Below are 12,578 nucleotides of genomic sequence, written 5' to 3'. Positions count from 1 at the left end.
GCGGCGCGGCCGGACTAGCGCGAAAGGAAGCCGACTGAGCTGCCCACCTCGCTTCCGGGGCTCTGGACTCATCTCAAGTCTTTCTCGCTGCTTCCGTTACGGCCGTTAGTCGGGCGCGGGCCCCGGGCCGTTCCTGAGCCTTCGGTGCCGGGCGGACGGGGCTTGGAGCTCGGGTGCTGCTCCGACTGACCCTGGCGCGGCCTGGAAGCCCGTCTCGGTCCCAGCCGGGGGCCCGAGAGGCCCTGGTTTCCCGCGAGCCCGCGCTCGGGGCGGGAGCTCCAGCCTGCTGAGGAGCGCCCTGCTCGACGGTCGGTTTCCGGAGCGGCGTCCGCGCCAAGCGTTCTCGGCGTCGCCTGACTTGTTTTCTTGGACGTGGACTTGGCATATCTCGGCTCCCCCCGCCCCCCGGGCTGGCGAGGGAAAGCGGCGGTTTGTAGAGAGGCTCCCTTCCCCCGGGCTGGGGACCCGGCCATGGGCCGCGGCGCGGGCCCTCCGCGTGCCCGCATGCAGCGCTCGGGAGCGGGCCGCTGAGCCGCGCCGCAGCCCGGGGGTCCCGGGCCGGCATGAGGACCGCCACGGGGGGACGTCTGCGGCCCGCGTCGGCTCTGGGGACAACGGTGTGTGCCGCGGTCCAGTCCAGCCTCCCGCGTTAGTCTTTGTAAGTAGTGTGACACTTTGCAAGAAGTTGTGACAGCTGGAAGACAGATGACAGCCTAGTGGGAACTGTTAGCTGCTGAGGGGCAGGGCGGCTGCCCTAACTTCCGCAGACGGGGTTGCAGCTTGACTTTGTTTTGTGTAAGAAAGTCTCACTCCCAGAACAGACGACTGGGAGTACGTGGACTTGACTTAAGGGTGGACTTAACTTACAGCTGTGCTTTTTTTGAGTCAGCGCCGGCTTGGAAGGTGTCAAGTTCATGCCCATTTCCCCAAGGCAGTGTTCCCACTTAGAGGCTTTGGTTGTAAATTGCTCTGGCGCGTAGGGTGGAGAAGCTAGGTGGGTCCTTGGATTGACCCCAGCCTATTTTTTTCTTAAATTTCCCAGAAATACCACAGATTTGCAGGGACTGCCATTTACACTGTTATTTTAAACACAAACTGACCATTTAAAGTGTATTTAATATTTCATAAAAATTACTTAATAAAGTTCAACAAGTGCTCTTAATTTAGAAGTTAGAATTTTGGAGGAATTAAAGAATATTGTAATGACTTCTTTAAATGTGCATCTTTACAACTAGACCTAGAAGTAATCCCATTAAAGTAAGGAATAGAGCAAAGGATACATTGTCTAATTCTAGCTAATGAAATAAGAAAACTATCTAGTTCTACCTAATGAAATAAGACAGGAAACAAAAATAAATGTGAAAGAAAAGTTGTCATTTCTGTAGATAATAAAACTGCATTTTGGAATAAAAAGAGAAAAGCCATTAAATAAGAAAAAGTTAATGATAAAATTAGCATACACGTTTCTTTGTTTCGTCAGTAGTCTGTTCAAAAAGTGAAGTGATTAAAAAGAATGTACTTATGAGAACAAAAGCATAAACAGTCCCTGGGAATACTTGGAGATACAGAAAAATCCAGTGGCTTTTGCATAATCTTTGTGTGTGTGTGTGTGTGTGTGTGTGTGTGTGTGGTTTTTCAGTGTAGCCCTGGCTCTCCTGGAACTTGCTCTGTAGAACAGGCTGGCCTAGAACTCAGAGATCTGCCTGCCTCTGCTGGGATTAAAGGTATATACCACCACCTCCCTAGGCACAATTTTTTAAAAAATATTTTATTTCTTCCTGTGTGCATTCTAATATTCAACTCATTCAGAGTATTTAAAAACTCTGAATGAGTTTGTTTTTTGTTTTCCTTTTTGTCGTTTTATTCGGAAGCAGAGTTTCATGTAATCCAAGCTGGCTTTCAGCTCCTTATATAGCCAAGAGTAATTTTAAACTCCTGGTCTTCCTGCCTCCACCTCCACAATGCTGATTACAGGTGTATATTACCATTCCCAATTTAATTCACTGTGGGAATTGAACCCAGGGCCTCCAGTGTGCTAGGAAAGCACTCTACTGAGCTACATCTCCAGCCCATTTGTAGCTATTTTTAAGACTTGTAAAAATTTATGTTTTGTTTACAAATTTAAGAATTTATATGTCAAAAAATTACTTGAGGGTCTGCAAGATGGCTCAGCAGATAAGGGTGCCTGCCTCCAAGCCTGAAGACCTACATTCAGTCCCGGAACCCACATGAGAAAGAACCGACCTCTGTAAGTTTTCACACATGCACACACATGCATACTTGCATGTGAAAGTAAAACTTGGACAAATGTGTGAGACAGCACTAGCTTAAACAGATTAAACTTCCTTAAACAGTTAACTCTTTTAAACCAGGTTAATTAGATTCTCTTAAGTGTTTTAAACTACATGTAGTTTTTTTCTTAATTTGCTCAGATACTTCATATTTCTTTTCTATCTCTTTTTTTTGGGAGGGAGTTGAGGCAGGGTTTCTCCGTGTAGCCCTGGCTGCCCTGGAACTCTGTAGACCAGCCTCAAACTCACAGAGATCCGCCTGCCTCTGCCTTCCAAGTGCTGGGATTAAAGGCCTGTGCCACCCTGCCCTGCTACTTCATATTTCTAAAGAGGTAAACTTATAAACTTTATAGTAAGCTCTTTCCAAGACCGTAACTCAATTTTTTTTTTTTGTTGTTGTTGTTTTTGTTTTTTTTGAGACAGGATTTCTCTGTGTAGTTTTGGTGCCTGTCCTGGATCTCGCTCTGTAGACCAGCCTGGCCTCGAACTCACAGAAATCTGCCTGGCTCTGCTGGGACTAAAGGTGTGCGCCACCACCGCCTGGCTTATTAATTTAATTGTATAAATGCAATTCAGGTTCTTTTATGGACTTTAGAATTTAATTACACTTTCTTAAGCATTTGGAATTAAATGCATAAGTTTAACATGACCTTTAATATAATCTGATCGTCTTAAATGTTTCTAATGGCCCAGCCCAAGAACAAAATAGTATGTTGTGAACATCATAAAACTTAACCAAAATCTGACTTGTAAGAGTTAATAGGTGATTTACTTTGTCCTCTAGTCGTGTATCCCTGCTGGCTAAGGCTTGCACACACTGTTGTAGCTAATGTGGATTTGAGTTGTGCCCTCTGAAAACCTGAACTGAAATGAGGATACATTTAAAAAATTTTGGCTAAGCAGAAAGCCTAGGATCTGGTTGCTTGGCCACTTCCTTCATCCAGTTGAATAACTTGCTGATCCATTTCTTACAGTAAGATTGTGTTTCCTCTCAGTGGGGAGCCTGCAAGCCTTTAACTTTCAGTTCAGGTTTATTTTCACAGCCAGGTGAATTTTCAGCAATGTCCTGAGGCCCTTTGAGGTTTTTTTTTTTTCCAGTATCCTAGTGCATGTGGTAAACATTTTGCACAGGCCAATCTGTTTTACTGCTTATGTCTTTGCAGCCTGGATAGATGATTTTGTTTTTAACTCATTTCTATATTTTTACTACCTTATCTGGTGTTATATCACCTTTTAATGATGATAATGAAATGAATGAATTTTGAATATATCCCAGTACATCTACATATATATGGAGATAGACAAATCATCCTGAATTAATTCATATTTACAATTTATCCTGCAAAGTACAGTCACATTTTGTAGGGGACTTGCAAAAAGGATTCTAAAATTGATCTGAAATAGGTTAGAAGCCAGTTTTTTTTTTTTTTTTAAATTATTTTTATTTTATGTGTTGGTGTTTTGCCTGTATGTATGTCTGTGTGAAGGTGTCAGATCTTGGAGTTACAGATAGTTATGAGCTGCTATGTGGATGCTGGGAATTGAACCTGGGTCCACTGGAAGAACAGAGTGCTCTTAACCACTGAACCATCTCTCCAGCCCCCAGTTATTATTTGAAAAAAAAGAGAGAGAGAGATTAACTTTTAATTTAGTATACTAAAAGTGTAAGAGTTTTCAAGACAGAGCAGTACTGGTTAAAGAATCTCTCCCGTAATTGATTAAACGTAACACGGCTTTTAGCATGGACTGTAACTATATATGAGGTCTGCTTATGGTCTACGACAAATCAGCAGGGAAAGGAAGAATCTTCAGTAATTGTTACTGGGAAAAAACAAGCTAGAGCCTGTTCTTAGACCTTAGAGCATAGTTAGTTCAGTTTAGGTTAGAGTTAATAGAAGACTGACTGGGTGGTTCCTTTTATATGGTCTGTTTGGAAAGGGCTTTCTAGGCACAAAGGAAATGAAAAGGGGCACTTGCCAAAAAAAAAAAAAAACCAAAAACCAAAAAACAAAAACAAAAAACAAAAAACACCCAGTTTTGACTGCATCAATACACAAGCTTTTGACCTGAATTATGTGATGTTGGATGATTTCTAAAATAGGAAAAATTTTATATTTACAACTAGAATTAAATGAGTTAAGACAGTTATAATTTGTCAATGGATTCTTCTTGACAAGGAAATTTTTTTAAATCTGTGTAATTGACAACTATTTTTGTTATTTTGAAAATGTTTATCTTTGTTATTTTGGTTTGACCTGGCCCTTCTTTTCAATGTTAACAGAAATCATGCAGTGACACCTGCTAAGACTTGTTGGTAGCCATGTCGGAGCCCCACAGGGTCCAGTTCACCTCTCTCCCAGGTTCTTTGAATCCTGCGTTTTTGAAGAAGTCCAGGAAAGAGGAGGTTGGAGGAACAGAACAGCATCAAGACTGTGAGCCAGCTGCAGCCGCTGTTCGGATTACACTCACCCTCTTTGAACCAGATCACAAACGCTGTCCAGAGTTCTTCTACCCAGAGCTGGTGAAGAGCATCCGAGGGAAGGTGAAAGGCTTTCATCCCGGAGACAAGGTACATTCCAGTAGACCCAGAGTTGCTCTACAGACCTAACATGAAGATACCAATATGTTCACATGGGCCTTTTATATCAGGGAAGTGAGTCCTGGGCTTTCCCAAGATCACAACTCATCTAGAGTGAGAAAAGAGAATTTTTTTAAGAATCTGTCTCCTGCCAGGCGGTGGTGGCACATGCCTTTAATCCCAGCACTTAAGAGGCAGAGCCAGGCTGATCTCTGTGAGTTTGAGGCCAGACTGGTCTACAGAGCAAGATCCAGGACAGGCACCAAAACTACACAGAGAAACCCTGTCTTGAAAAACCAAAAAGAAAAAAAAAAAAAAGAATCCGTCTCCTGACTTATGCTAGAGAAAAGTATATGGCACATCCAAGGCCAGTTTGAGTTATGGCTGGTTATATAAATAAAAGAAGCAACACATTTTTTATGTTAATTTAATTTATTTATTTGATTCATTTTTCAAGACAGGGTTTCTCTGTATAGCCTTGGCTGTCCTGGAACTTGCTCTGTAGACCAGGCTGGCCGCTGCCTCCCAAATGGTGGCATTAAAGGCGTGTGCCACCATTACCAGCTCATTAACACTTTTAAAAAGTGTGTGTGTGTTTATATAGTTTCAGAACAGTGTCTTTTATTGCTTTCTATTGTTGTGACAAATATAGAGACCAAAAACAGTTTGGGGAGGAGGAAAGGATTATTTCAATTTACAGCTTACACTACAGTCTATCATGAAGGGAAGTTAAGGCAAGAACAGAAGCAGGAGCTATGGAAGAATACTGCTTAGTGGCTTGTTCCTTTTGCCTTGCTTAGTTACTTTTCTTATGTTGTCTAGGGCCACCTGTCCGGGGGTGTCACCACACAGAGTGGCCTATTCCCACATCAATCATTAATCAAGAAAATATCCCCATAGACCTGCCTTCAGGTCAATCTGATGGACATATTTTCTCTTTTGAGTCCCTCTTCTAAGATCACTCTAGCCTGTGTCAAGCTGACAAAAACAAGTAGCACATAGTTTTACTATATAGTCCAGATGACTTTGAATTTAAGATTCTCCTGTGGCAAACTCTAAATCCTGGGATCACATACTTACACCACTATATCCAAATATAAATACAAATATATAATATAAATACAATATAAATACAATTTTTAGTTGAGTCACACATACATGAAAAATACATACGATAAAGTTTGTGGGTTTTCACAAACTCAGCACAGCCATGTAACCTGTACGTGATTCACAAAATACAGCATTTACCAGGATACTAGAATTACTTCTACTTGCCTCAAAGAACACTATCCCCCTTCCTTACAGGCAACTGCTGTCAATCAAGACCAGTTTTGCATATCTTTGTGTGTTGTATGTGTATAGAATCATGTATCATGAGTAGGAGCTAGATGAAGAGCATTTTACAGATTTACTGTATATAGTATACTGTGTTAGGCTAGGAAGAAAAGGTAAGTAGGATCACACTTGTGGCATTTTGGTCTCTGGTGGTTTTTACTAGAACAGGGATGAGGCCAGCACCTGGTTCACAGTGTCTGAGGGTGGAGTGAGATCATGTTAAAGTCTCAGGCATAGTGTCTCAGTGCCAAGTACTCACTTACCTGACTCATTTTAGGGGTGTTTGGAGGAAGCATGTCTAGTTAGAAACATTCCTTACTTTTCTTAAGTAAAAATGTATAGGGTTATGTTTTGTTTTGTTTGAGGCAGGGTCTCATATATCCCAGGCTGGCTTCTTAACTTACCATGTAGCAAGATGCTTTTGAATTCCTAAACCTTCTTCCTCCACCTTCTAGGTGCTGAGATATGCCATCACACCTGACCAAAAATATGTTTATTATTTTTAAAGTTATGTTTTTCTTACATGTATATATGTATACTGCATGTGTACCTGTTACCCGCAGAAACTAGAAGGAAGTGTGAGATCCCCTGGAACTGGAGTTACAGATGATAGTGAGCCTTCATGTGGGTGCTGGGAATTGAGCCCAGGTCCTCTGTAAGAGCAGCCAGCACTCTCAACCACTGAGCCATTTCTCTAGCTCCATTATTTGCTTTTATGTATATAAGTGTTCGGTCTGTGTGTGTCTGTACCCTGTGTGTTGCATGTAGAAGCTACAAGAGGGAGTTGGGTCCTTTGGAACTGGAGTTACAGAGGGTTGTGAGCTGTTATATGGGTGCTGGGAAGGGGACCCCAGGTGCTCTGCAAACACTCTTAGCTGCTGAGCTATCTCTCCAGTCCAGTGTTTGTTGTCTTGATTGATATCTTAGCCAGAATAAAGTCAGTGCATCTATACCAAGAGTCATTGTATAAGAGCCCATAAACAGGATGAGAAAATAATTTAAAATAAGTTCACTATTACTTTTTCAGTGTAGGGATGGTATCCTCTTCCTTAAGAGAAAGAGACATTAGCAGGAGTAGGTTAACATATTTATCTATGGGCTCAAACTCTGATGCTCTAACTTACCTTGTTTTTCTGGTTTTTATTTTGGCAGCTGGGGTAGAGAAGCTCCATATTACTTTCAATATTGCAGAAAAATGCATGGAATATACACAGAGGATGTACTCCTGAACTTCAGTTTTACGACTCCTGAGTCAGTTTTACAAGTCCTAAGAGGATCTGTCTTGAAGTGTAAAGAGTATAGTGGTGGACACCCACTCCCACCCCTAGTATAACTCGATACATTTGTGTGTTGGGTCAGTTAGCACCTATTCTTTACAACGTGAAGTGCTGCTGCATGGTGGGAAAGACTGTCCCTGCTTCATGGGAATTTGCAGTCTCATGGGTATTTTAAGAAAATCCTAGGAGAACAGGTAGCAGAAGTTAAAATATGGTAAGGTTTAAGCCCCAGAGGGCTAAGCTTAATAATGGCCAGGATGCTGTCTGGACAGAGGTGAACCTTTGGTCTAGAAATAGTAATTGAATGGTATATTCCTTGGCTTTGAAGAGTTCATGTTGAATTGGTTAGTACTCAAAAATGGGATTTCTAAAGTTATTTTAGTCATTTAAGTTGTATGTGATCATTGTAGGAATATTAGAAGATACAAATAAGCATCTGTTTTTAAAAACAGCCCAGGTAGGTTTGGAGAGATGGCTCAGTGGTTAAGATTACACTGGCTGCTTTTTTATACAGGACCTGGGTTCCATTTCCAGCACCCACATGGTGGCTCAAAACCATCTGTAACTCTAGTTCCAGGGGATCTGATGTTCTCTTCTGACCTCTTTGGGCAACAGGCATGCATATACTATGCATATATACATTCAGACAAAGCACTTGTACATATAAAATAAAGATAAAAATTTAAAAATAAAACCCAGACATTTATTACCATTAAATGTTTGTATTTTGTACGTACCACAGTATTCTAGTGTATGTATGTGTGTGTGTATGCTATAAATCATGTAATTGATCTTATGGGTGTGTGGGTTTTAGTAGACAGGAAGGTGGAATACAGGAATTTTTTCTTTTTCTTTTTCTTTTTTTTTTTTTTTTTTTGAGGTTGGAAATTGAGCCTTACGTAATCTGGGCTGGCCTAGAACTCTGTTCTTTTGCTTCTGTTTTCCAGCTGCTGAGATTACAGGCATGTACCTCCATGCCTGGCTTAGAGACTTTTGTTTTGAAGCAAACGTCCATTTTTCAGTATTTTATTTATACTCTAAAGTCTTAGCATATTTAGTGTAATCTCTATTAATATTAAAATTCCTTGCCCAAGAACATAAGTCCAGCTATGGACAATTTACTTGATAAAAATAAATGCATGAGTAAACTTACGGAGTAAAAATAAACTTTAGAAGAATAGATGAAAATATTTGGAATGATTATTGAGGTTGGCAGACAAGAGGGTTATGATAGTGGACCCTTGAAGATATGTTTCCAAGGGTAAGAATTCCTTGAATCAGTGTTTGACTGAGAAGTACTATTCAGACCACTTTTTGAGTTCCCTTAAGTTTGTGTTTGATTGTTTTTATGGTTTTGGTCCCTTTTTCCTTTTCTTCAATGCTTTGTGCTTACTAGGCAAGCATTCTACCAGTGGGACTGAGTTCTCAAACCCCTTATATCACTTTTCTAAAGACAGAATGGCTATTAAGGACTTGTATTACATTCAGTGAGTTTTTAACCTTTTTTTGTTTCTTAATATGGAATGCTTCATGAATTTGTGTGTCATTGCATCAGGGGCCATGCTAATCTTCGCTGTATCATTCTAATTTTAATATATGTGCTGCTAAAGAACGCATTGTTTTTCACTTTGTTTTTTGTTTTTTTCGAGACAGGGTTTCTCTGTGTAGTTTTGCGCCTTTCCTGGAACTCACTCTGTAGACCAGGCTGGCTTTGAACTCACAGAGATCCACCTGCCTCTGCTTCCCAAGTGCTGGGATTAAAGGCATGTGCCACCCCCACCCAGCATATTTTTAACTTTAAAAAAAAAAATCTTTTGCTGGGGTGGAGGTGGTAGGGTGGTGGTGGTTGTGGGGTTAGTGGCACTCACCTTTAGAGCCAGCACTTAGGAGGCAGAGGGAGGCAGATCTCAGAGTTCAAAGCCAACCTGGTCTATAGATTGAATTCCAGGGCTACACAGAGAAACTCTGTTTTAAAAAAAAAAAAAAAAAAAAAACAATGACAATAACAAAAAAATCCTAAAACTTTTATCTATTTATTTAATGTATGTGGGTGTTTTGCTTGCATGTGTGTCCATGCTATCACAGGCCAGAAAGATGGTCTCAGATCCCCTGAGACTGGAGTTAGACAAGACTACCAACCGCCATGTGGATGCTAGGAGTTGAATCCAAGTCATTTAAAGAGAAGTCAGTGCTCTTAATCCCTGAGTTGTCTCCCCAGGCATCATTTTTAACTTTTTTGAACCTTGACTACTTTAGAAACTTCATGAAGCCTATAGAACCCTTAAAATGTTTTCAAGTACCTAAAATAAATTGTTACAAAAAGAATCAACTTTATTGAACACAGTTCTGTAGACATGGAACATCTCTAGTAAAGGCCCTTTGCTCAGTTTGAAGCCCCATTGTTAGGCCATTGTAGATCAAGTTTTCTTGAAATTACATATTCATATTCTCTCTCTCTCTCTCTCTCTCTCTCTCTCTCTCTCTCTCTCTCTCTCTCTCTAACATATGGTTCTTGGGTTGAGCCTAAGGCTTTGATTATACAAGGGCAATAACATTAAACTAGGCCCTCAGTCCTCTCTTCTTTTAGTTTAAGGCAAGCTATCCATGCCTTGTCTAGGTTGACCTTGACCTCACCCTGTAGTCAGGCTGGCTTTGAAATTGTGATCCTTGTGCTGACTCAGCCTTTCTAGTAGCTAGGATTACAATGAACTGATAGACCTGCTGAAATTCTGTTTTTTTAAACAATATAACATCGTGTGATTGCAGCATGTATTCCATCTTGCTCTTTCTTTCTGAATAATAGTTTTTATTACACAGTTTATAAGTGTTAGGTAGTCATTGAAGGTTCTTTAACCAGGACTATGGCTTTTTGTGTGTGTATTATTTATTTTTTGTGAAATGATCTCTTTGCAGAAAAAAGATGTCTTGGATCCATTCAACGATGAAGAAAAAGAAAGGCATAAGGTGGAGGCCCTTGCACGGAAATTTGAAGAAAAATATGTAAGATTTCTTGCTGGGCAAGACAATAACCTCATTAGTGAGAACAGTCTCCAGGCATTTTCATGTTCATTTAGTGGATTATCATATAGTCAGAAATGATCTGGAAATTGATGTAGCACTCAGAGGAAATAGAATACAGCTATTAAACAAATGCATTAAGGTTCAGAACTCTCAGGTGGCAGGGAAAATGTGTGAGTTAAATGGATAAATAAGGCCTTAGAGGATGTGTTTTGTTACAGAGCAAAAGAATCCATTTATTTCATTCTTCTGTCTTAGGCCATTTATGCAGATATAAATCTGCCCTATTTTCAAAGGTCTTTAGACAAGGGGGTTGGGTGTGTTGGGGTATGTGTGTAAGAGAGACAGACAGACAGACAGAAAGGAAAGAGACAGGGTGTGAGGGGAGTATGTATTTCAGTGCTTTTTAACCTTTAATCACTAGCTGATGAGACTCAAGGCAACATTTAATTCATTATACTTATCAAAAAGCGTGTGACCCCTTGCTTTTAAATTTTAGGGTGGAAAGAAACGTAGGAAAGACCGAATACAGGATTTGATTGATATGGGGTATGGCTATGATGAATCGGATTCTTTCATCGATAACTCTGAGGCGGTGAGTAGTTAATGAATGAATATATGATACTGACAGTGGGGCAGGGTTGTGACATCTTAGTGTGTCCTCTTAGCACAAAAACCCTGAACTTGAGAGGAAGGGACTTCCTGTACCCAGACTTTGGATTTCATTGAAAATCACAATCTCTTCTTTCAAAAACACCTAGTAGCTTGCACATTAGTGATTGAGGAGAAAATGTTTTAGCATGGTATCTGAAGAGTGACAGAAAATCCTAGTTGCATCTCTTAAGATGTGCTTTGTACCTTGAACTATAGAACTAGAAATGGGAGCTGATGGTATGTTTCTCCCCTTTAGTATGATGAACTTGTTCCTGCTTCTTTGACCACAAAGTATGGAGGATTTTACATTAACTCGGGAACCTTGCAGTTTAGACAAGCTTCAGAATCTGAGGATGACTTCATTAAGGAAAAGAAGAAAAAGTCTCCGAAGGTTAGGATATTCTTCCTTTTGGATTTCAGAAATACTTTTTGATGTGACTGAGATTAGTAGGTGACTCTAGAATATGCAGTCTCTTAGGATGGCTCAGGAGACTGGTAGAAAGGTAAGAGTTGTCTCAACATGGTGGGAACATGGGGATACTGGTGAGGCCTCAGTCATTTCATCAAGATGCTCCAGCAGGCTCAGCAGCGTCATTTTTCCAGATATATCTCAGAGTGGGAAGAGCCATGAGGGTATGGACTAATGAACTGTACCCCATTCTTAGTGGCTTGTCTGCTGTGTACTTGGAGAGGACTTTAGTTCTAGGGCTGTCACCCACTGAAAACTGGTCAGCCTTAGATTGAGCATATTTTAGGGTCTGCCTACCACTGCTCATTATTTAAAATGAGAGGGCCCACCTACAGCCCATTCCAACTCTATCTTCAGAACAGCCACCATATTCTCCATTTGAGTGTTTGTGTCTTTAATTCTCAGAAGCGGAAGTTAAAAGAAGGTGGTGAAAAGATAAAGAAGAAGAAAAAAGATGACAGTTATGACAAGGAGAAGAAATCGAAAAAGTCCAAGTTTTCCAAAGCCGGGTGAGAGGCAGCAGCTTTTTGCTAGGATAACGTCTGTCCCGTGAGGGCACATGAGTGCATGACACCTGGGAGCTGACTTGCCCTCTCCCTCTTCCCCAGCTTCAAAAGAGGCTCTAGGGCCTGACTCTCCTTTCCCTCTCCTCTGACAGGGCTGTTGTGGGTATAGTCAGCCACTCTCGTTTCTGTGTGTCAGATAGCCTGTGTTCCTGTGTCCATGTCGGCAGGTGTTTCTGTCACTATATGATTGCTGATGTCCCTTGTTCTCTTAGAACTCCTCTCTGCCCCAGTTCTTCTGTCTGCTGTTTTCTTACATCTGTGGTCGTGATTCCTCCTTAGTCAGCCCAGCTGCCTTCAAGTTGCTGCTGCTCTTTCTCTGTTTCTCATGCTTTCTTTCTTGAAATACTTTTCTTGCCCCTCCCATTTTTTGCTAACTTTTATTTCAGCCTG

At 41.0% G+C, this 12,578-nt stretch overlaps 1 protein-coding gene and 1 pseudogene across 5 annotated transcripts in view; one reads left to right on the top strand and one right to left on the bottom strand.

Annotated features, from left to right (window-relative positions):
• The first annotated feature begins 511 nt into the window (after positions 1–511).
• The window catches only part of Ubn1 (ubinuclein 1), a 33,048-nt gene continuing 20,981 nt past the window's right edge, over positions 512–12,578 (top strand). For 3 of the 5 annotated variants that reach the window (XM_076577938.1, XM_042283584.2, XM_006984668.4), the window contains exons 1-6: positions 520–658; positions 4,573–4,860; positions 10,395–10,481; positions 10,999–11,094; positions 11,410–11,544; positions 12,028–12,131. In XM_076577938.1, the coding sequence (XP_076434053.1) occupies positions 4,612–4,860; positions 10,395–10,481; positions 10,999–11,094; positions 11,410–11,544; positions 12,028–12,131 (671 nt within the window). In that variant the 5' untranslated portion in view covers positions 520–658; positions 4,573–4,611. Of the gene's footprint in view, positions 659–2,153; positions 2,249–4,572; positions 4,861–10,394; positions 10,482–10,998; positions 11,095–11,409; positions 11,545–12,027; positions 12,132–12,578 lie in introns of all 5 variants that reach the window. The other 2 variants (XM_042283583.2, XM_006984670.4) reach the window with 2 other exon arrangements.
• Positions 8,994–9,094, bottom strand: LOC121831860 (U6 spliceosomal RNA; annotated as a pseudogene).

This window comes from Peromyscus maniculatus, chromosome 8 (assembly GCF_049852395.1).
Source record: "Peromyscus maniculatus bairdii isolate BWxNUB_F1_BW_parent chromosome 8, HU_Pman_BW_mat_3.1, whole genome shotgun sequence".
Taxonomy (NCBI): domain Eukaryota; kingdom Metazoa; phylum Chordata; class Mammalia; order Rodentia; family Cricetidae; genus Peromyscus; species Peromyscus maniculatus.
The sequence above is the reverse complement of the archived record's forward strand: the minus strand, read 5'-3'. Positions and strand labels throughout refer to the sequence as shown.